At 37.2% G+C, this 21,361-nt stretch overlaps 1 protein-coding gene across 2 annotated transcripts in view; it reads right to left on the bottom strand.

Moving 5' to 3' along the window:
• Positions 1–16,013, bottom strand: part of LOC134804957 (alpha-1,2-mannosyltransferase ALG9) — a 38,404-nt gene extending 22,391 nt beyond the window's left edge. For both annotated transcript variants that reach the window (XR_010146214.1, XM_063778251.1), the window contains exons 1-7: positions 15,757–16,013; positions 15,097–15,263; positions 14,617–14,803; positions 13,343–13,542; positions 6,288–6,565; positions 5,399–5,556; positions 4,256–4,440 (exon numbers count right to left, since the gene is read on the bottom strand). Coding sequence is in view for 1 of the 2 variants with exons in the window: in XM_063778251.1 (XP_063634321.1) it covers positions 4,256–4,440; positions 5,399–5,556; positions 6,288–6,565; positions 13,343–13,542; positions 14,617–14,803; positions 15,097–15,263; positions 15,757–15,854 (1,273 nt within the window). In the remaining variant the exon portion in view is untranslated. The remainder of the gene's footprint in view (positions 1–4,255; positions 4,441–5,398; positions 5,557–6,287; positions 6,566–13,342; positions 13,543–14,616; positions 14,804–15,096; positions 15,264–15,756) is intronic.
• Between the last annotated feature and the right edge of the window lie 5,348 nt (positions 16,014–21,361).

The following is a 21,361-nucleotide window of genomic DNA, read 5'->3' as shown; positions in this document are numbered from 1 at the left end:
ATTGTTAGACCGCAGTTTGACTTCTGATCCTTGTAGTAAGGCTCCTAGGCTACAAGATACCTGATGTTGCCGGGCTGAAAAGTGGTACCGTTCCTCCCACCACCCCCTTGAAAATTCCCTGTAAAATGTTCATAGAGTCTGGCTAGCCAAAAATTGTTGACAGATATTTCGTTGTTGTATCACCAATTGTCTATTATTTAAAAAAAAGCTAAAAGTCAGTTGTCAATTTATGTCATTCATTCAAATTATTTGCGGTTTATAATGGGTTTATTTTAAATAATATTAATAATGTCTATACTGAGTGAAGTTCGCAAACTATTATTTAAGCTCGTAAATAATTACGACAATGTGCGAAGTCGACGTGTAGCGTTATATAACGAAAAACTGCAATGTTTACAACTCCTAAACAAATGTAAACAAATTAGGAGGTTGGTGCTCTATAAATATTTTGATACTTAGCATTTAGCATATTTGGCATAGTACTTATGTATTTTTTTTGGTGATGGATTAATGTTACGCCTTGTAACAAACAATGGTATTTGGTGAGAATGTGTTAACATATGTGAATATGTGTTTATTGTTGACTCTACTTTACATAGTGGTAGAAATTATGTGAGCTGACTTTTAGTGCACGTCAACGTATATTTAACTTATATCCTTAGGTACCTTACGTGTGCATAGAAAATCAAAAAAATTTCTAGGATCAAAACTATAATTCCTACTACACAAAGTGTGCCCAGCCCAAGATTTTTTGAATTTCCCGCCAAACATTTGTGTAATATTTCAGTAGCCAGACTCTAGTCTTCGAGATTCTAATGGTTTTAATTTATTTTTAATAACTCATTCGTGTTAAAATAAGCAGCTATAACATATACCGTGATGTCCGTGATATATAGAATAGTTTGACGGAGCTGTTTTTGACGGCCGAGGCTTTGCGAGTACTAGTAAAATAATTTTCACATTTCAGGGAAGTTAAATCTATATTGGATAGTTTTTATTGAATATACAGCTAGCAAAATGATGATAAAAACCATACAGATCAACCTTTTCGTAAGTTTTTCTTTAAGTATTTCAAATAATTTCTTCTGGTCCACTACTGTTTATACGACGTTATTATAATATAATAAAATAGTCAAAAATGGGTGGAGCGCTCTTTTTTTACTGATAATATTATAAACACAATTTATGAGAGAAATTTCACTACTTATGAAGTGGTAATAATATAATTGTCACGATAATTATGATGCTAAAACTCACTTTAAGTAAGTAATTATTTAATTTATTGTTTGTATTTAATAAGTAACTGAATTAGAAATGAACTTGTTATTTAAAATTTACCGGCTGAAGAAGAAAAAACAACATGACGGGATATAGTCAAAAGTTTTGTTGTGTGAAATGTATGCGTGTTTTAATGTCATTAGTGAAAAAAATTGGCACTCGAAATAGTGAATTTAAAAAGAAAGAGACCCAATGACTTGGCGTGTTTGTTTTGTGATTCATCAGGACATTTAGTGATCGATCCGCAACCCGAGACGTATGTGACCATAAAAAATGCAGCAAGTCGTCGTCAAGATAAAGTAAGTTTAAAATTCGATGAGCTTTTCGACCCTGAAACCAATGTACAATGCTTTTCAAGGCACAGAAACTGTATGGCGAGCTACACAAGCGAGGAAAAAGTGCGTCGTCGAGAAATAGCATTGTATACAGAAGAACAAGGCAAAGAATCGAGTACTATACTTTGTCGCGATGCCCGCCGATCTTTGAGAAAAATTGAAGGTAATTTGACAAATGATATATGTTTAATGTGCGGTCAGAAATCAAAAATGTTCTACCTGCACTGCACTCCCTAACTGGCTGTGATACCACCAGTCGCATTAGTACTAAAAAAACAGATGCTAAGTGCCGCGACTCTTTATTTCGTGCAGGATGCCCTTATGGCTTTGGGTAATGGATTGTTAACTAGACAGCAATTTCAGAATTTGGAAAAAGTTTGCACGTACCTAATTTCTAAACAGCAAATAACAGCTGATGAACTCCAACATCAATTTATATCCCAAAACATAGGTTTTAGCATAAATTTGTCGCGAATAATATGTACCTCAGATGCACTATTCCTGCATTGTTTAAGAGTTTCAGTACAGGTCTGGACATCTGCTTCAGAACCCATAATTGAAAATATTGATTTTCTCCAATTTGGTTACGAGGAACATAATGTGTACTTGAACCCAAAGAAAATGACGACAAAATCTTTACCAGAATCGCTACTTAAGACATTTAAATACAAAACTCAGTGCCGCACTATGTCGTGCAGCTGTAAAAAACGGTCAAATATTTGTATATCACTATGTAAGTGTGTAAATAACAATTGTAAAAACTTGTAATGATTTACGTTAGTTTATTATAGTTGGTAAAAAAGTACATTAAAACTTACAAAAAGGTTAATTTGTATGGTTTTTATCATCATTTTGTTACCTGTATATTCAATTAAAACTATCCAATATAGATTTAACTTCCCTGTAGTGTGAAAATTATTTTACTAGTCCATCTTTGAACTACTCCTAAAACTTATTACTTGACGACCTCGCTAAGCCTCGGCCGTCAAAAACAGCTCCGTCAAACTATTCTATATATCACGGTATATGTTATAGCAGCTTATTTTAACACGAATAAGTTAGGTACTTAAAATAAATTAAAACCATTAGAATCTCGAAGTCGAAGACTATGAACATTTTAAAGGGGATTTTCAAGGGGGTGGTGGGGGGAACGGCACCACATTTCAGCCCGGCAACATCAGGTTTCTTGTAGCCTAGGAGCCCTACTACAAGGATCAGAAGTCAAACTGCGGTCTAACAATTATGCATACGACACTTTCTAGAGATCCTCGTCTACAACGCATAACTATTACAAAAATTGAGCACCGTGCCGTAATTAAGTTCCTGACGAAAAGTCAGAAATCACCGGAAAGTATTTTTGAGGAAATGGCTATAATTTACGGTGGACCTTCTTATGCCAGTGTTAAAAAGTGGAGTCGACTTTTTAAACTTGGACGGGAGACGATCGAAGATGACCCTCGCTCACGGCGGCCAATATCGGCATTATCGGCTATGACTGAACAAAATTTTGAAAAAGTAAAAAAAATAGTTTTAGAGGATCGGAGAATTAAGGTTTGGCAAATATCTGAAACCTTAGGTATTAGTAAGAAAAGGGTTGGAGAAATATTGGATCAACATTTGCACATGACAAAAAAGTTAGTGCGCGTTGGGTGCCGAAAATGTTAACAGCTTTCGATAAAGAACGTCGTGTTCAATCTTGTCAAGCATTTTTAGAATTCTGCGAAGATGGTTTAGATGAAGTTTGTTCTCGTATAGTTACTGTTGATGGAACATGGATCAGACAGAATGATCCGGAGTCTAAATCTGAATCTATGCAATGGATCGAAAAGGGTGAAAGGCCGCCGAAGAAATTTAAAGTTCAAAGATCGGCGTCTAAGCTCATGGCCACGGTGTTTTGGGACTGCGATGGCATCATTTTAATTGATTATTTGGCAAAAGGCTCTACAATAAATGCAGTTTATTATGCCGAGCTATTAAAAAAGGTGCGACAAGCCATAGTCGAGAAACGAAGGGGCAAACTAAGCAAAGGCATTTTGTTTTTGCAAGACAACGCACCCGTTCACACCGCTCGTATTGCCAAGCTTGCTCTGAAGGAAACCGGCTTCGAAGAAATTGACCACCCACCCTACAGTCCAGATCTGGCCCCTGGCGATTATTTTCTATTCAGTAATTTGAAGAAAGATTTAAGGGGAAAGCGATTCGGAAGTAATGAAGAAATGAAGGCAGCTGTACAGGAGCATTTTGATAGCCAAAATGAAAATTATTTTTTTAACGGTCTAAAAGCACTGTATAAAAAATGTAATAAGTGCATTGAATTAGAGGGAGATTATATTAAAAAATAAAAATAGTATTTTTTTTTTCAATTGTTTTTTTCTATCTTAGGCTTAGAACTTTTCAGACGCCCCTCGTATTGTCCTTAATCCCGCCCTACGGCGGTAAAGTAGCACTATATGTACTGTAAATCACATTTACTCATTCATTCATTCACTACCATTTTTGCATTAGTACTACTTATTCAATATTGTTAATGTATTTTCTATTGTTAGTAATTAAATTACAGTCAATTTCCATATTGTGAGTAGGTACTCGTAAAACCGAACTTATTAACTTTCTTGTACAAAAAACAAAGAAAAATGACTCACTGACAATCCCGGCTACGGAAACAGATATTGCCATGAGCGCACCGGTGTACACGAGGTAGTGACGTTTTTCCCTCATTCTCCGCCATCTGAACAGTTCAGTGCCTACCGCAAATGTCATCTTTTGCAAACAATCCACACCGATAGCTCCGGCCAGCACGATCATGTTGTAAACTGGGTACAAAAATCTGAAAGTAAATAATGAAACACGTTTATACAATAATAAATTAGCCCAACTTTATTTTTATTTATATACAGTAGCGGCAAAAAAAATCTATCATACTGACAATTGTAATCAATTATTGTTATCATCATCACGAGTATCACGACACGACCATATATAGGTACTACATCCTAATGCACGTGGCAACGTAGGCAGCCACGTTAGCACCATGCGGATTGCGGACTTCACAAACACCCATTAATGTAGGTTTTAAATATTGAATTTCTTATTTCTCAAAAGCTTAACTTGCGAATAATAAAACCAAGATGGATCGATTGTTCGTCTTCGTTAGCCTCTGGTTTGAAAATGAAATCTTTACTTTACAATCTGTGGCTTTCAAACGTGTTATAAATAAGTAGATCACTGAATTATCCGCTAGGGCAGTGGTGGGCAAACTTTCTTCATGGGGGGCCAGAAAGATTAGGAAATTTAAGTGGAGGGCCAGAATTGTAGCCAAAATTTATTTTGATTTGCGATAATCGTGGGCCAATGCCAATTGCCATATACTAATTATTTCATAGGACCGGCGGCGGGCCGGATAAAATCCATTCGCGGGCCGCAGATGGCCCGCGGGCCGTACTTTGCCCACCACTGCGCTAGGGGCTATTCATAGATTACGTCATTTCAAATTAGGGGGGGGGGGGGTCTGGACATCGGATGATGGTAGCATGACGTAGGAGGAAACGGGGTCATTCGAAGCATGATTTTAGGGGGGGGAGGGGGGGGTCAAAAAACGTCAAAAAACGATGACGTAATTTATGGCCAGCCCCCAGTACATGCCCAGATTTGAACTTATGCCAACATACCATACCGGAAAGCCTATGTTATACATATACATATATAGCGCTAAGACCGTAGGTTAGTGGTAAATGTGTTAAACAAACCAAACCTAAATAAAATGTTTTCCTAATGGAATTACCAACCTTTCCTCTTTATGTGGCTGTAGCATGAATACTATCAGCCACAGCGCGAGCGGCATCAGCCCCAGCCAGTAAGGGGAGCAGAACGGGGCCCGGGCAGTCGAGCGAGCCGAGATTGCGGTGCACGCCAACAACAGCAGAGGACTCGATAAAGCTAGTATCTGAAATCATTATTCAAAATTATTAGGAATGGACTCGAAAATGACTAGGACTAAACTCTCGCTTTTATATCCCAAACACTAAACTGACAGTTCGATTGCTCGATCTACCTGATTTTCGACAAAATGACAGTTGGATTGGGCACATTGTGTAGCAAAGTGGCTATTAGAACTGTAATTTTAGTATCTGGAATATTAAACAAAGCTAATATTTGAACCAACATACTCAAAATACAACTAAAGCCTGACAAGATTCTGATTGGCCCCGAGATAGTCTGTGCGGAAAGAGAAAAGTCATAGAATTGTTCACTCATAATCCTTTCTAATATACAAGTGATCACTGATCAACAACATGCGCTATCTTAAACAAGCCTAAATCCATAAAACTTCCGTACGACTCCAAGGTAGGTATTAAAATTACTGTACATATGTTTAAACATTCAGGTACATATTAAAATAATATTTAACGGGTTACTCGCGTAATTGTAGTTGAATAATCGCTACAATATTAAAAAACAAACCGGCCAAGAGCATATATGATGGGCCATGCTCAGTAGGTATAGGGTTCCGCAGTTACCCGTCCATCACAATAGGCAACCTTAACCGGGGGCTATTATTGTACGGCCAAAAGCATGCAGCTAACTAACGCATTTTTCTCCCTTGCAATACAATTTGTTATATAATATTATATCTTAGTTTGTATTAAGTGTAACATTTTTAAACAATTTACTCACCCATACAACATTGAAATTAAGAAATCCGTTAACAAAATAGTAGGTCCAAGGCTCGACTCCATATAAATCTGGTCCATGTTCGGTAAATATATTGTAAGCTACTATATTCCACGGCGCTATAACTAGCCGCCCGTAATGCCAAGAGTCCACTATTATCATAGGTAACAAAATTGTGACGAGCGATATGACCGACCACTTGAAGAAGGTTACATATTGTTGTTTCATGAAAATCATATCTATGGCAATCGGCAATCCAATTAAAGCTGTAAAGGGCCAACCTGTTGAAAAGATTTACGATGAATAAGTAGACCTAAACACCTTAATGGTAACATACCTACACTATTTTTGATACTGATCGTACAGAATAAAAAGTTGTAGACGTTGTAGTGATGGTTTTAAATACAAATAAAATTAACGTTCCATGTAAATTGTAAGTAGGTACATACTTATTCTAAATCGAACATTACATTTTTACCTGAGGATCTTGTATAAATATTACTATAGATATTATATCAGTAGGTATAAGGCTACGTATACGATCTTTATCAGTAATAACTCGTAATTCAGCAGGCCTATTATGGATGCCTTTATCCACGTGACAAAATAAAGACCGTCTCGTTAAGTATAGGGACAGATAAAACCTGGTCTAACTGTTGGCACAGCCCATCGACAGCCCATACTATGATAAATTAGGAACGTACTTGTTACCAACATTGGGGCATAGAAATAATCATATCGAATTAAAATGACTGCTGTTGCATTTTGGTAGCACATACCATACTTGCTTTCAACATAGACGTATTATACTTACTTTTCTTTAGGTTGGTATGATCGGTAGTAAAACGTCAATAACGTCATTTTAAATTGTCGTGAACGCTGTAATACGTGTTTATTTTTTATTGTTATTTAGACAAAATAACTTTATAGTCCCTGGTGTTCACTTAATTATACGACAAATGATGATGATGGAATTTCCTTTTGCAGAGTTGCTCCTTTTGACTCACAGATTGATTTACGAAGGGGAGCCAATCGAATTTTTGATGCAAAATTTTGACTTAACGGGGGGTGCCCCCCGAAATTTGTAAAAAATAAAGTTTTGCTACGTGGTCAAGTTTGGTATCATTTTCGTGTAGGTAACTCAAGGATGCTAAATTTGTTTCTGATATTTAATTTATACGGTTTTATATAAATATTTTATAAAAATAAAAAATGTATATTTTACTTTTTTCCGAATAAAAGCCTATATTTTTCTTATTTTAATATGCACACAAAAAATAAAAATTTCATGAAATAGCCCTACTATTTCTCGTTATAAAAGTATACATATGGCATATTTATTTTACATTAATGTGAACAAAAAAAAATGTAGGCCTACTTTCGACTACTCATTGAACAAGATACAACGATGTGAGCTACAGCTAAGCAATTTACGGCGCTTGATGATGATGAGATCCCATTTTATTATACATAGTGAGTCCTTAGAACCCTTACATCATTTTAGGAAGGAGATCCACCTTGATTTTTGATACGGTCGGGATGAAAGGTGGGGTGATTTGTGCCATACAATCATAAATTTATGCAAGCACCTGTTTAGGTTTCTGCAATAAGTTTGGTGACATTTTCGAGTAAATCAAAAGACAGAAAATATCATTTAGGTAATTAAATATTCAAAATACAAATTAATAATGTAAATATTGACTAATATTTAAATTATTTTCCCCCGTATAGCTACGTCCCTTAAATCGGATTACGTTGTGCATCGAGCATAAGCAATGTTAAAGAGTGTTTACAAATATATAGGCAGTAAAATCTTTAAAATACGAAATAATGTAACTATAAGTCCATTTCTCTTTTTTTTCTTTTAATTTACTCGATAATGACACCAAAGTTAATGTAGAAACCTAAACCGGTGCTTTCATAAATTTATGATTGTATGGGACAAATCATCCCCACCCTTTCAACCACACCGCACCAAAAATCAAGGTGGCTCCCGTTCCTAAAATGATCTAAGGGTTCTAAGGACTCACTATGCTAAAGGGTATCTCATCATCTTCAAACGCCTTAATTCTCATAGCTGTAACTCATATCTTTGTATACTATTCATTGAGCTGGTGGTCGAAAGTAGGCCTACATTTGATTTTTTTTTCTCTATACTTTTAGACATAAATATGCAATGTGTATACTTTTTATAACGAGGAATAGTAGGGCTTTTTCATGAAATTTTTATTTTTTTGTGTATATATAAAAATAAGAATAATTTTGGCATTTATAAGGAAAAAAATAAAAATAGAAATGTTTTATTTTGCATTTTTTTTTCTAATTATTTATGTGAAACCGTATAAATTAAATATCAGAAATGAATTTAGCATCCTTGATTTACCCGAAAATGATACCAAACTTGCGCACATAGCCAAACAATTTTACCTTAAGTCAAAATTTTGCACCAAAAATCCGGTTGGCTCCCCTTCCCAAATCACTCTGTGAGTCAAAAGGAGCAACTCTGCAAAAGGAAATTTCATCATTATCATTTGCCGTATATCACACTTTTTTGTCGTGAGCGCTACGGACTATTAGCTGTTATTTAAATGGGGGCCAAATCTTTAAGGAAATGTAAAGTTTGTGTGGGCGTGTAAGAAGATTGGAAGACTAACTACTGACGTATTTTTGGCCAGATTTCCACTTGATCCGAACAGGTCGGTAAACTGATGTTTGTATATTTTCATTTTTTACTTTGAGTCGTTAACAGTTACTAATGTAATGAGTTTGAATTAGTTTTAGTCGTGTACAAACCATGATTAAAACGAAAATATTCTGTGAATAAAGTATTTTTAAGTAAAAAAACTAAGTAACCTAAGACACGAATAGTGTACGACCAATTTATCGATAATATCTTTATTTCAGATGTCGATTATGGGCTTAGCGTAGCGTAGGAGGATTTGGCGTATTTGCCTACTCAAAAGCTGAATGGAAACAAGTTCATTTGTGGAAATCATTCTCCATCCAGTGCATTCAATAAAAAGGGAAACAGATTAAAAAAGAATGCGCGCGAATTCATAAGTGCATATTGTAATATGCCTACTTGAATAATAAACTATGTTATTTTTATCATGTAAAATAAAATTGTTTATATTATTTTTTTTATTAATCCACGTGATTCTCAACATGTACTGTTACAGTAGTATAGTAAATACAGCAGCACGTATCGCACATTTATCGATATCGATAAACAGTAGGTACTGGTAGTGTCGAGCCCTAACGTTGTTTTTTTTGTGTATTGACATGTATTTGGTGTGTTGGCGCAATGTACGTTGATAGTTCGGTTCAAGGCTTGTTCGAGAGTGCCGACTCTTAAAACGTAGTGATTTAATTCTCTTTGTGTTGGCATGTGTATTATTTTGTATAACTATGTTCTAAGAGTTTGATCTGGGGGTATTTTTAAGCTATATCTGATTTAAGAGGGTTTGACATATTTTTTTATTTTAGGGACTTTATGATGATTTTAATACCGTATAGCAAATATAGTCCGGACAAGCCTATCGAGCTGAATTTGAGACTATTTCACCGACTCGTTGGTACGATTTAAAGTAACAAAAGGTTAATAGGCTGCCAAAACATATTATCTAAGTGTCCTCTTCATGATTGCTCAATTGAGCAGCTGCGGAATAAATGTGGTGAATTTTTATTTTTATATAAAAACGATTTTTCACCCCACGTTTTGGAATCCCTTCAATTTCTGATGCAAGCGAAATGACGAAGACAGCTAGAAGAATAAGCTAAAAACCAAAGCCTAACGGACATTCATGGCGTTGATTCATCGCTAGAGCGGGTCGATAGAAACGCTCCGTGATAGTTATATTAGATGTCAAAGTCAGAGTTGTCGTAAGTAACATGCCATATTCTCTAAAAGGCCACCATACACAGATCCTAAACTTTTTTTGAACGAAAAGAAATGCTTAGATTATGTCCAGATGTTTCGCTATACGAATCATGTGTAATTGCTGTTTACATAGTACGATTTTTTTTGTGTGATATTGTCTTGTTCGCAAACCGCAAATTTTCTTGTAGTATTTGTCAGCAGTCGTAATTGTTACTCGAGAGGATTGGGTAAATTTTGTCCAAACCATATGCTTTACGTCGAGGTCCCAGGACGAAATATGTACCTTATTAAAGCACTAATTAAACACCTGTGTAATTCTGAAATAAAAATATAATAACAAAAAAAAAACGGCTAAATGAAGTTGTCCCCTTATTTAACGATACGGTCTTATCTGTCACTTTTTAACAGAGCGCGATTGAAAGTGACGGATACCGTTTTATCACGCTATCACGTAGACAAGAACGACCATCACATCCGTACATTAAGAGAAGCGTAGACAAAATCAGGTCACAGCAAATAAAATAGGTACCTAAGGATGAGGCATCATCCTCCATAACGTATGCGGATTAAAATTTAGACAAAGTTTTGAGTATTATTTTAGCATTATAATGGTAAAATATATTTAGTTCATTTACCGTCTATAGGTATATATACGTCAATCAACATGGTAAGTTATCGTAAATCGAGACGATTGACGTCGCGAAACTGTAGATATGTAATTTCTACAGTACCTACACATTCCCTACGTCCGAAACCGAGTATAGTGCATTGGGTGAGAGCCAAAGCTCTGTTTATAATATTTTCTTGTAAAATAATCGGCCAAGAGCATGTCGGGCCATGCTCAGTGTAGGGTTTCGTAGTTACCAATCTGTCAAAATAGGCCAAACGGGGGCCAATTAGTAAGTATCATAAGGGAGTATCTTTGCAGCGCTTTGTACTTACGTCCTTTTACTAAGAAAAGAAGATTTTTTGCAATAACTCAAAAACGTCTAGACCGATATGTTTGCTATAGTTTTCATTGAAAGTATTTATTAAGCTCTTGTTTCACGCTTACTTTCATATTTTTTGGACCCGTGGTTCAAAAGTTAGAGGAGGGGGGGACACATATTTTTTTCCTTTCGCAGCGCATAATTCCGAAAATATTAACTACATATATCAAAAATGGTTTTAGGAGACCCTTATTCGTTTTGAAAGATCTATCCAACGATACCGCACACTATTGGAACAAAGAAAAAAAAATAAAAATAAAACTTTCTTCTCTAGTTCTCTCTTCGTTTCTATTAGGTGACTACGAAACCCTAAAAAACGAATGCTAGAAAATCCTGGTTCATAGAACAGGTAGATTCCAGCTTTAGCCAGTTTTCTGAGAGAGCACGATAAAAGAAAAAAAAGGCCGGCCGATTCTCAAAATTTTATAAATAGTTTGTGCGGAAAGAGGAGAGTCGTGAAAACTATGGGATTCAATCCTTTCTACGACTCTTCTCTTTCCGCACAAATTCTAGCTTAGGAAGATATCCTAACGTGACGGCAAATCTCGTAAAAAAATATCTTAAAGACATGGGCATCGAAATACATTTAAAAAAAGTTAAGCCCACCGTCTCCGAAAATAGTAAAATAGCTCAGAAAATGCAGCTACGAAAGTTGGTCAAAAACACGCAAAGAACGACGGTTCTTGCATTATGGGATTTATGGGTGACGCTGACGAATCATATTGACATTTCATGAGAATTCGTGGCATGTAAACTACTATTTTGAGAACACAAGTCCAACGGACGAGAACGTGAAACATGTCGAACATAATACGAAGTTTCCTAAATACAATCCTAAGTAAGATAAAATAAAATGCCATGTAGGTATTATCTATGTTTACGACAACGATAGAAAAAGTACCATAAGACTGCCGTAAGCATAAGCATCTCGCATTGCAGTAAACATTGTTTTTGCATTTCGATGTTATTTATAAATATTACATTAAAAAACTTTAAAACCCCCTACGGCATACCTACAATGCCATCAAAATCTATGTATGCCAAATACCTATGCTTTACATCATTTTGGAAAAGAGCAAATACTCTTCAAACTGCTGGATCGATTAGGTACTATGAAACATAGCTAAGAACCACCGCAAGAAAATTCGCTTACACGTAAAAATCCGTTAGAGATCTACAGACAAACATTGGCGTCAAACATACCAACAGGTAACACCCCTCTTTTTGCGTCGTGGGTTAAAAAATATGAATTTATAAATATACTTATAAAAACAACGATGTTTTATTTTAATTTAATTTGACATTGAACTTGGTCCAAATTTAATTCCTCATACGTTATAGCCTCGTAAGTCCCGGCGTACTTGTACAAGTACAAATCCAATCGTGTTTGGAACTCTTATAGAATACATTAAAAGTCCCAAAACTAAATAGCAAAGTGGCCTTTTTAATTACAATTTATGCAATTACACATAAATGCCGGACAACCATGCTATAAAGACGCAGACTGATTCGTTAACGAGAAGCAATTTCGCACTTTCTGATTATTGGGCCCAATCAGCTACAGTACAGTCTTTTTTTTCCAATCCAAGCCTAATAATTAGATCCGTCGTTCTAGTTCTAGAACAGACTCTCTGTTCGGAAAGAGAAGAGTCGTGGAATGTATTGGGCCCTATACATTCCACGACTCTTCTCTTTCCGCACAGACTCTAGCAGTACAGAACACGTTATAGTTATAGTGATAACAGCGCAGACGTTAGCGTGCGGTCAGGAACGCATACTGTAATTCGCATTGCATTACAAAAACCACCTTTAGCATTTGAAAGAACTCTCAGAAGTAAGCATGAGGATATTTATTGTACCTACTAAGTACGCGGTATAATAACGATACTCGTATAATCTAAAGTAGCATGATAAATTCTCCCAATTTGTTTCAAAATTTTACTTATAGTATAGTACCCGAACTTCACGCATAGTACTGCATAGTTCTTTCTAATATAAAAGAAGTATAGGATGAAGCCATGTGAGGAGTGCGACCAGCGACTTAGGCTTACTTGCACTATTCCACTAACCTGGGGTTAACCGGTTAAACCTGAAGTTCCCATGGTCCGCTTAACCCCGGGTTAGTGGGATGGTGCAAGTGGACCTTAGTATTATACCTATCGACTTTTATTCAAGTCAGTAGCACTCACTTAGTAAGGAAGTGGCAGCCGTGAACATGACCGCGGCAGGGTACCGCCGCCGCCACCAGCACGCGAGCGCGGCCGCCGTGAGCGCGGAGCTCCACGCCGACGGCAGCATGGCGGCGCAGCTGGCGAAGCAGCCCGCCGCCGGCAGCGTGAGGCCCAGCCACACCCGCCCCACGTGCACACCGTACTCGTGGCATATCGCTCTGCAACATATCACACCATAGTCTGTTCAGGCATTTTATTTAAATAGTGTTTTGAGTCCCTTATCTTCTTCCTCGCGTTATCCCGACATTTTTGCCACGGCTCCGCTTCCTGGGGTCCGCTTGACAACTAATCCCATGATTTGACGTAGGCACTAGTTTTTACGAAAGCGACTGTCATCTGACCTTCCAACCCAGAGGGGAAACTATGCCTTATTGGGATTAGTCCAGTTTCCTCACGATGTTTTCCTTCACCGAAAAGCGACTGACAAATATCAAATGATATTTCGTACATAAGTTCCGAAAAACTCATTGGTACGAGCCGGGGTTTGAACCCGCGACCTCCGGATTGAAAGTCGCACGCTCTTACCGCTAGGCCACCAGCGCTTTTGAGTCCCTTATAATATAGAGAATATCGTAAAAAATAACATAAAAAAAAGTTTTGTATTTCTTGCAAAACAGAGTTGAAGATTTTACTGTACTCTGAACTGAACCTATGTCATCTTAAATTGTACAAATAGGGTTCTTTGTCAAATAACACTTAGTTACTTGCGGAACGGAGAAGCTTTGCTCGCGTTTTATGCTCACTTGGTCATTAATAAATTACCAATCAACGGCAGACTCGTAACAGTCGTAACTATAGTCTGTCAAGCCATTTCCGTTCTTAGAAGAAGTGGTAAATTTAAAAAAAAGTAGGCTCAAAGGGTTATTGTTCCATAGAAAATTTGAATTTGCGCCTTTTTCTACTGACAAAGTATGGTGTGTTTTACTGCCTTAATTGAAGTGCCTAATTTCAGGTGACTTTTAGCAGATTTCTAAAAACTTTAGCATATTTTGGCATATTCGAGACAATAGTCTAGCATTTTTTCAAAATCCGAGTTGGCAACACTGACAATATACATTATACAATATAAATATGTAGTTGTAGTTGTTGTAGTGTATTTGTATATCTCTTCCAGGTAACCAGTGCCGCTGGTACAACAGGTTCATAAGTCACACTAACAGTATCTGTCTTTCGCTCAGTACTACTTATATAGAAACGATAAATAGGATAGTATGAAGATTACCGGTACCCACTTGTAAAACATCAGCTCTGCAATGGCACTGAAGCTAGCAAGTACTGCTCGTAACACATAAAATATTTTTACAGGACTCATAAATACAGCTAGTATTTTTGCAGGTATGGCAAATAACCACAATGGCATATATGATCTGATAGCAAAGGCTGGACTGTATTCCCACGTCTGTAATCCATTTCCATAAACTGTAAAAACAATAACGCATAATTACACATCTATCTTTGCACAATAAACAAACCCCGTTATCAATATTGCAGCTCATTAAAAACAAGTTTAAAACATATTCCTCTTTAGTACATACAACATGCTGTGCCAACCCTGATTTTCAATGATATTATGCAACATTGATAATGGAGTTTATGTGGCCAATGTTAGGGTAAAAACAATAAGTTTGCTAAATGTTACTCAAATAAAAATAATTAATGAATTTGATACAGTTTTAATTTTAATATAATACACAAAATATAATATCACTTACCAAGATAATGCAAAGGTTCCCAATAATTGTATGTTTCATCACAGTCCGCTATATGGCCATAATATGATGAGAGTAAACGAGCTGAGAGTAACAATACTAAAACCACAGCACCTCCAGGATATGCAATACTTCTTAGATCTGAGGGAGCATTTACAACTAGTACATCTCTGTAAAACCATAAACAAAAACCAAACTTAGAAACACAATGGGGTACACTGGGCTTGGAGTGTTAACATCAAGTTTATGTAACAATGTGATAGACAGTTTCATGCACACGGTTCCTATACATTGCCACACACTATTGTATCTAAGGTTTTGATACTAAAAGGGAGGTAGCAATATATTTGGCCACACGGGGCAAGGGCTGCCATCCATTTGAGTTGTAAGATTTTTCTAGTTGTTTCCTGGTAGAGCCTGTCCGGCAAACAAGTTCAGCCTAATATACTTATTGTAACATTAGTAACACTGATTACGATGATGATGATGATGATGATGCATTCCTGTTATCCCTCATTATCCCTAATGGGGCATAGGGCTCGCAGAATCCTCCATTTGTCACGATCTTGAGCAGCTACTTCCAGCTATGTGTACTTGAGGCTGATTATGGTATAATTATATTGCCGCCAAACACAATAATGCAATTATAAGTTGAAAACATACCCCTCACTGACTTTTGACGATCTCTTTCCTTTAAAACTAGTGGTTCTTTTAGCGCCATTTTTATTAAGAATAGTTCGTTGGCGTACGGATAATGGCATTGAAATGATTAGAAATCACTGACAAAGACTAATTATAATGATTTTTTAGCAACCAAAACTCATCTTCATTATAAGATAAATCGTAAAAAAATCATCCGTATGTATTTTATAACAAGCACATGATATGATGGTTTTGCAGAAGCTGACTGAGCTGACAGGAGGCTGGCTGCTGGCTGACAGACCGCTGCCTTTTTTTTTTTTTTTTTAAGTGGATACACAGTTTGGTCGACACAGTGACCAGCGACTGCTTTTGGTATGAAGATGGTATGAAGCTCGTATGAAGAGATTGGTGTCGTGGCCGAAAGGGCCGCGGCACCATAAAATTACACGGTTTGGTCGCAATAGTGACCAGCGACTGCCTTTTTTTTGTGAAAATATTGGTGTCGTGGCCGAAAGGGCCACGGGGCCACGTCACCACCAAGAACGAAAAGGAAAGGAAATTTACAGATAGATTTACGCATGATCTAATAAAACATGGTCTTCTATTCCCAGAGTGACACGGGCCTACGTCACAATAACATTGCCACTTTATTTCAACATAACATGTTACCCATGTAACATGTACATTATACCTATGGTTAATAAGTTAAAATATTTCTTTATAATATTATAATTTTCATTTATATGTATTTTATCTTAAATTTTACAATAACACGTCATTTTTAATTATTCGTTAGCAATATCTTCCGATTCACGAAAGAAATTTCACACGTTCGGGTAATTCTGTTTACATTACTGGCAACACAGGATTGCGCTGTCACGTTTGACAATTCGGATCTAGATAACTTCATGCCCTGACCGTCATCCTTGTCGAACGCGTGTTAATTGTTATTTCCTTCTCGCTCAGTGTCAGCAGTCGCAGTGTTTTCCAAACTTTTCACGTCGTAAGCTTGGTAATTAATGTATAACTGTGAATTAGTTTTTCAAACGTTTGTATTGTATAGATAAATAAAGTTTAATTTAATACATTAGATTTCTTTTATTTTACTATGTTTCTACATGAATAACTTAAAATTAATGCCGTTAAAATAATTTTCACCGTTGGTTAAAATTCTCCCACATTTTAAAGTTTGAGAACCTGTAAACAGCATGATGACGTAGGCCCGTGTCAGTTAGGTCATACGCGAATCTCGGAATAGAGTACCAGGCGGAGTATATTATACCATGGATTTACGTACAATTTATTATAATATAGTTTAGACTGCTGCGAGTGTGCAAATGCGAGTGACAGATATGTTTTTTTTTAAATACTTAGTTCATTAAGTCTTCATTTGCAAAACTATCAAACATTTTTAACCGCCTTTTTTGGCAATTCGAGACAACAATAACAACCAACATTGTTCGATTTGTATCATTTGCAAGCAAAAAGGGTACTTTTTGTCGGTTGTCAATAAGGCGCTATTTCCATAAGGCCCCGTTCGCACGGCAGCTTTTTCAACGCGCGTTAAAAAAGCGTTTGAATGACACAAATGGATAACCATGTATGTATTCACACGAAGGCGGTTTTTAAGCGCGGCGCTTTTTTATCGAGCACTGTTCGATTTTCGGCGTTGAGCGTTGGCGTCAAACTGAATAGACCATACGGAAATCCGTGTATCTGTTCTCACAAGCGTTGAAAAAGCGCCGGCGCTGCTGTCAGTTGGCTGTCAAGTGTCAATTTTTGGTGTCAATCGTCAAGATTATTATTAGTTTCACCTTAAAAATGTCAACTTATGCTTACAAATTCCTGAAATATTCAAGCTATATTAGTAGTAATAGCAAAAAAGTATGGCTTTTCTGAGATGCGTACGTGGCAGTACGACTCACAAGTGATTTTTAAGCGTTCATATGAACACAAATATTGGAAACGGTAAAAAAGCGCCAACGTCGGGTTTTAACGCAACGCTTTTTAAGCTGTCGTGCGAATGGGGCCTTATAGTCTGTTCGAGAAACTGAAAACGGTGAAAAATAGAGATACTACTCCTAAAAATACGCGTGATACCTCATTAAGGCCCCAGTACACAATGGGCCATCGCCGGCCACTCCAAGGGACGCAGCCATGCGATAGAATGAGATAGCAATATCACTTGCTCCCTCTAACGCATAAATGCGTCCCTCGGAGTGGCCGGCAATGGCCCATTGTGTACTGGGGCCTTTAGATTCGTCATGATGCCCTATGATCTTTTATACTAGATATGCCATACACTAACATATCAAGCGAAAAAAATGATGCCAACCAATGCTGCCAACGTCACGGCAGCATTAGTTACAATTTGTTTACAACTTCATACGCAAATGCGTAAAAGAGACGGCACAATTAAAAGAATACCTAAGTAAAAAAGAGACGGCTAGTGTTTGTCACTTGCGCGTTATCGATAGTGTGTAAGCTTCCATCGCACATAATTATTATTAATAGCGGTGCGGTGGGCATGCACGTCGCACCAACTGACAGGTAATAATAATACTGGTGCGCTCCGCACCAATTTCCCTAGTGTGTAAGCTGCATCGCACCGTTTGACAGCTGTCATTTTCAAATTATAACAGTGGAATAATAATACTGGTGCGCTCCGTACCAATTTCCCTAGTGTGTAAGCTCCATCGCACCGATTGACAGCTGTCATTTTCAAATTATGACAGTGGACGGCAATGTAGCCAGCCGATGAAATAACAAAAATGCGGAAGCAGTGCTTTAAAAAGACACACTTTTTTTAAGATTTTCATGGAAAAAGCTGCATTATATTACCTCACGCCCTTCATCTACCTCTAAAAAAGCGGAACCACATTAATTGAAATTCAATCTTAAAGGATTCCATTGCAAAAAATCATTGAAAAACACGGAAACATGGGACACTTGGCAACACTGGCGCACGTGTGCGGCAGTCTGTAAGCTAGGATCGCACCGTTTTGACGGTTCGGTGCTATAATGTGGAAGCCCAAGCCAGTACGAGCTATTCCTAGAACCGCTCCAAGGTCGCGGTGCGGTGCGATAGTCTGTTAACGCTTTAAGTTATTCTTTTAATTTTAACTCGATACATTCACGCGTTCCCGACGAGATAAAAGGTCTTAGTAGACAGACGGACGGACCTTTTTTTTCCTTTTGAGGTACGGAACTCTAAAAATGATATGATATGATATGATATAAGGGCTTCTATAAATAATTAATACCCCATATCATTTTGTATTATATTATATCAATAGGTACTTATATTAAATTCCTCAAGCGAATATATTCTTGTTTCCTACATTTCAATACATGAGTGTTTAACATTACGTAGGTTTAATCTATTACAAGGGAACCATCTATAAATAAATAAATAAATATTATAAGGACATGTTTTTTACACAAATTGACTAAGCCCCACGGTAAGCTCAAGAAGGCTTGTGTTGTGGGTACTCAGACAACGATATATATAATATGTATATAAATACTTAAATACATAGAAAATAACCATGACTCAGGAACAAATATCTGTATCATCATACAAATAAATGCCCTTACCAGGATTCGAACCTGGGACCATCGGCTTCATAGGCAGGGTCACTACCCACTAGGCCAGACCGGTCGTCAAATCTATATCTTGATGTATCCAAAACTTCTCATATTTTTATATCGTTTAATACAGATTTTATGTCTACCGTTCTCCAATTCTCCCTCAATTGCTCAAAGGTTAACTGGAAGAGATCCCTGAAAGGGATACGTTCGCCTTTGTACTATAAAACTTTGTGTGTTTTTTCATGTCTTATCTTATGTTTCTTTTTGTACAATAAAGTGTTTTACTACTACTAGTACTACTACTACTACATCTCATTAAAATGTCAAAAGGGCCTCACGTGTTGGCTTAAACTCCGAGCAAGCCTTACAAATGTCCAGAGCACCTATAGCTTCTTGACCGGTAGACATGAATATGGGCGTAGCGATGTGACAACCCCATCGCTTGCTGATGGACCAGTAGAATCAGTCAATGCAGGGCAGCTTGTGGAGAGCTGTTGGGAAGAAACATTCCCACGGCTCCTAGGAAGTGGGAAGTTCTGCCACCCGATAGAAGGGTGGATAAAAAGGGCCATCTGCCTCTGTCTTGTTTTAGCCGGTCGTCCAGAGTGGAAAGCGACATCGATTTTGACATTTGAAACGATAAGGCAGTGTTGGCGCAACATAAGTACTCGTACGAAGACCGGTTGACGACACATGACGTCACACACATACGTCACGGCTCCCCGTTCCGCGTACCTACATTAGACTGCACCTTACAGCCGAAGCGGCTACACATATTTCATATAGATTTCCAAAAACCTAAACGTTATACTTGTACCTAGTTATTAAGTTAATAAATCAAGAAGATAGTACTATCCTGAAGTTCTCATTATTTACCACAAGAGCTTAAATTGAGGAGTACATCGAACAGGCAGTAATATCGCGCTGCAATACTGCTGCCGATTGCAATATTACTGCAGACTACATTACTGTCGCAAATGTCATAAACCCTGGCAGTGACATCGATTTTGTCATTTGAAACAGTAAGGCAGTACTATCGCCCTACAATACTGCTGCCAACAGCGATATTACTGCCGACTGCATTACTACCGCAAATATAAAAATCCTGGCAGCGCCTGTCATTTGCGCGCTGCAATACTGCTACCGACTGCAATATTACTGCAGACTACATTACTGTCGCAAATGTCATAAACCCTGGCAGTGACATCGATTTTGTCATTTGAAACAGTAAGGCAGTAATATCGCGCTGCAATACTGCTGCCGACTGCGATATTACTGCCGACTGCATTACTACCGCAAATGTCAAAAACCCTGGCAGCGACATTGATTTTGGCATTTGAAACAGTAAGGCAGTACTTAGCCCTGCAATACTGCTGCCAACAGCGATATTACTGCCGACTGCATTACTACCGCAAATATCAAAAATCCTGGCAGCGATATCGATTTCGACATTTGCGTGCTAGAATACTGCTGCTGACTGCAATATTACTCCCGACTACATTATTGCCTCGAATGTCAAAAACCCTGGCAGCGAAATCGATTTTGGCATTTGAAACAGTAAGACAGTAATATCGCGCTGCAATACTGCTGCCGACTGCGATATTACTGCCAACTGCATTACTGCCGCAATTTCGAAATCAATCACGTGTGATTTTAACCGCCATAGTAGTAAAAGCAATTATCGATTCAATAAAAAAATATATAGTCACGTATTAAATTTCACCCATAATTAATTATGATTACCTACAAATGGGGTATTTGACTGTTCTTATAAATTATTTTACACCATGCAAGAAATAAAGCACCAGAAGATTAATAGAGAAACGTAGATAGCAGTTATTTTTAGTCACAATTTCTATTTTAAAACCCGATAACAACTATAAAGAGTAGGTAATTTGCTTTTGACGTCACATGCTAGTGTTTCATATAAATTCCATAGTAGCAAATCGTTTTGACAGTTCGAAAAAAGAAACTCATTTGACTAGTATAGTCAAATACCCAATTATATTGAGCCACAACAAAAAAACCCAGCGCA

This window comes from Cydia splendana, chromosome Z (assembly GCF_910591565.1).
Source record: "Cydia splendana chromosome Z, ilCydSple1.2, whole genome shotgun sequence".
Classification (NCBI taxonomy): domain Eukaryota; kingdom Metazoa; phylum Arthropoda; class Insecta; order Lepidoptera; family Tortricidae; genus Cydia; species Cydia splendana.
This window is presented reverse-complemented; position numbering and strand designations above follow the sequence as displayed.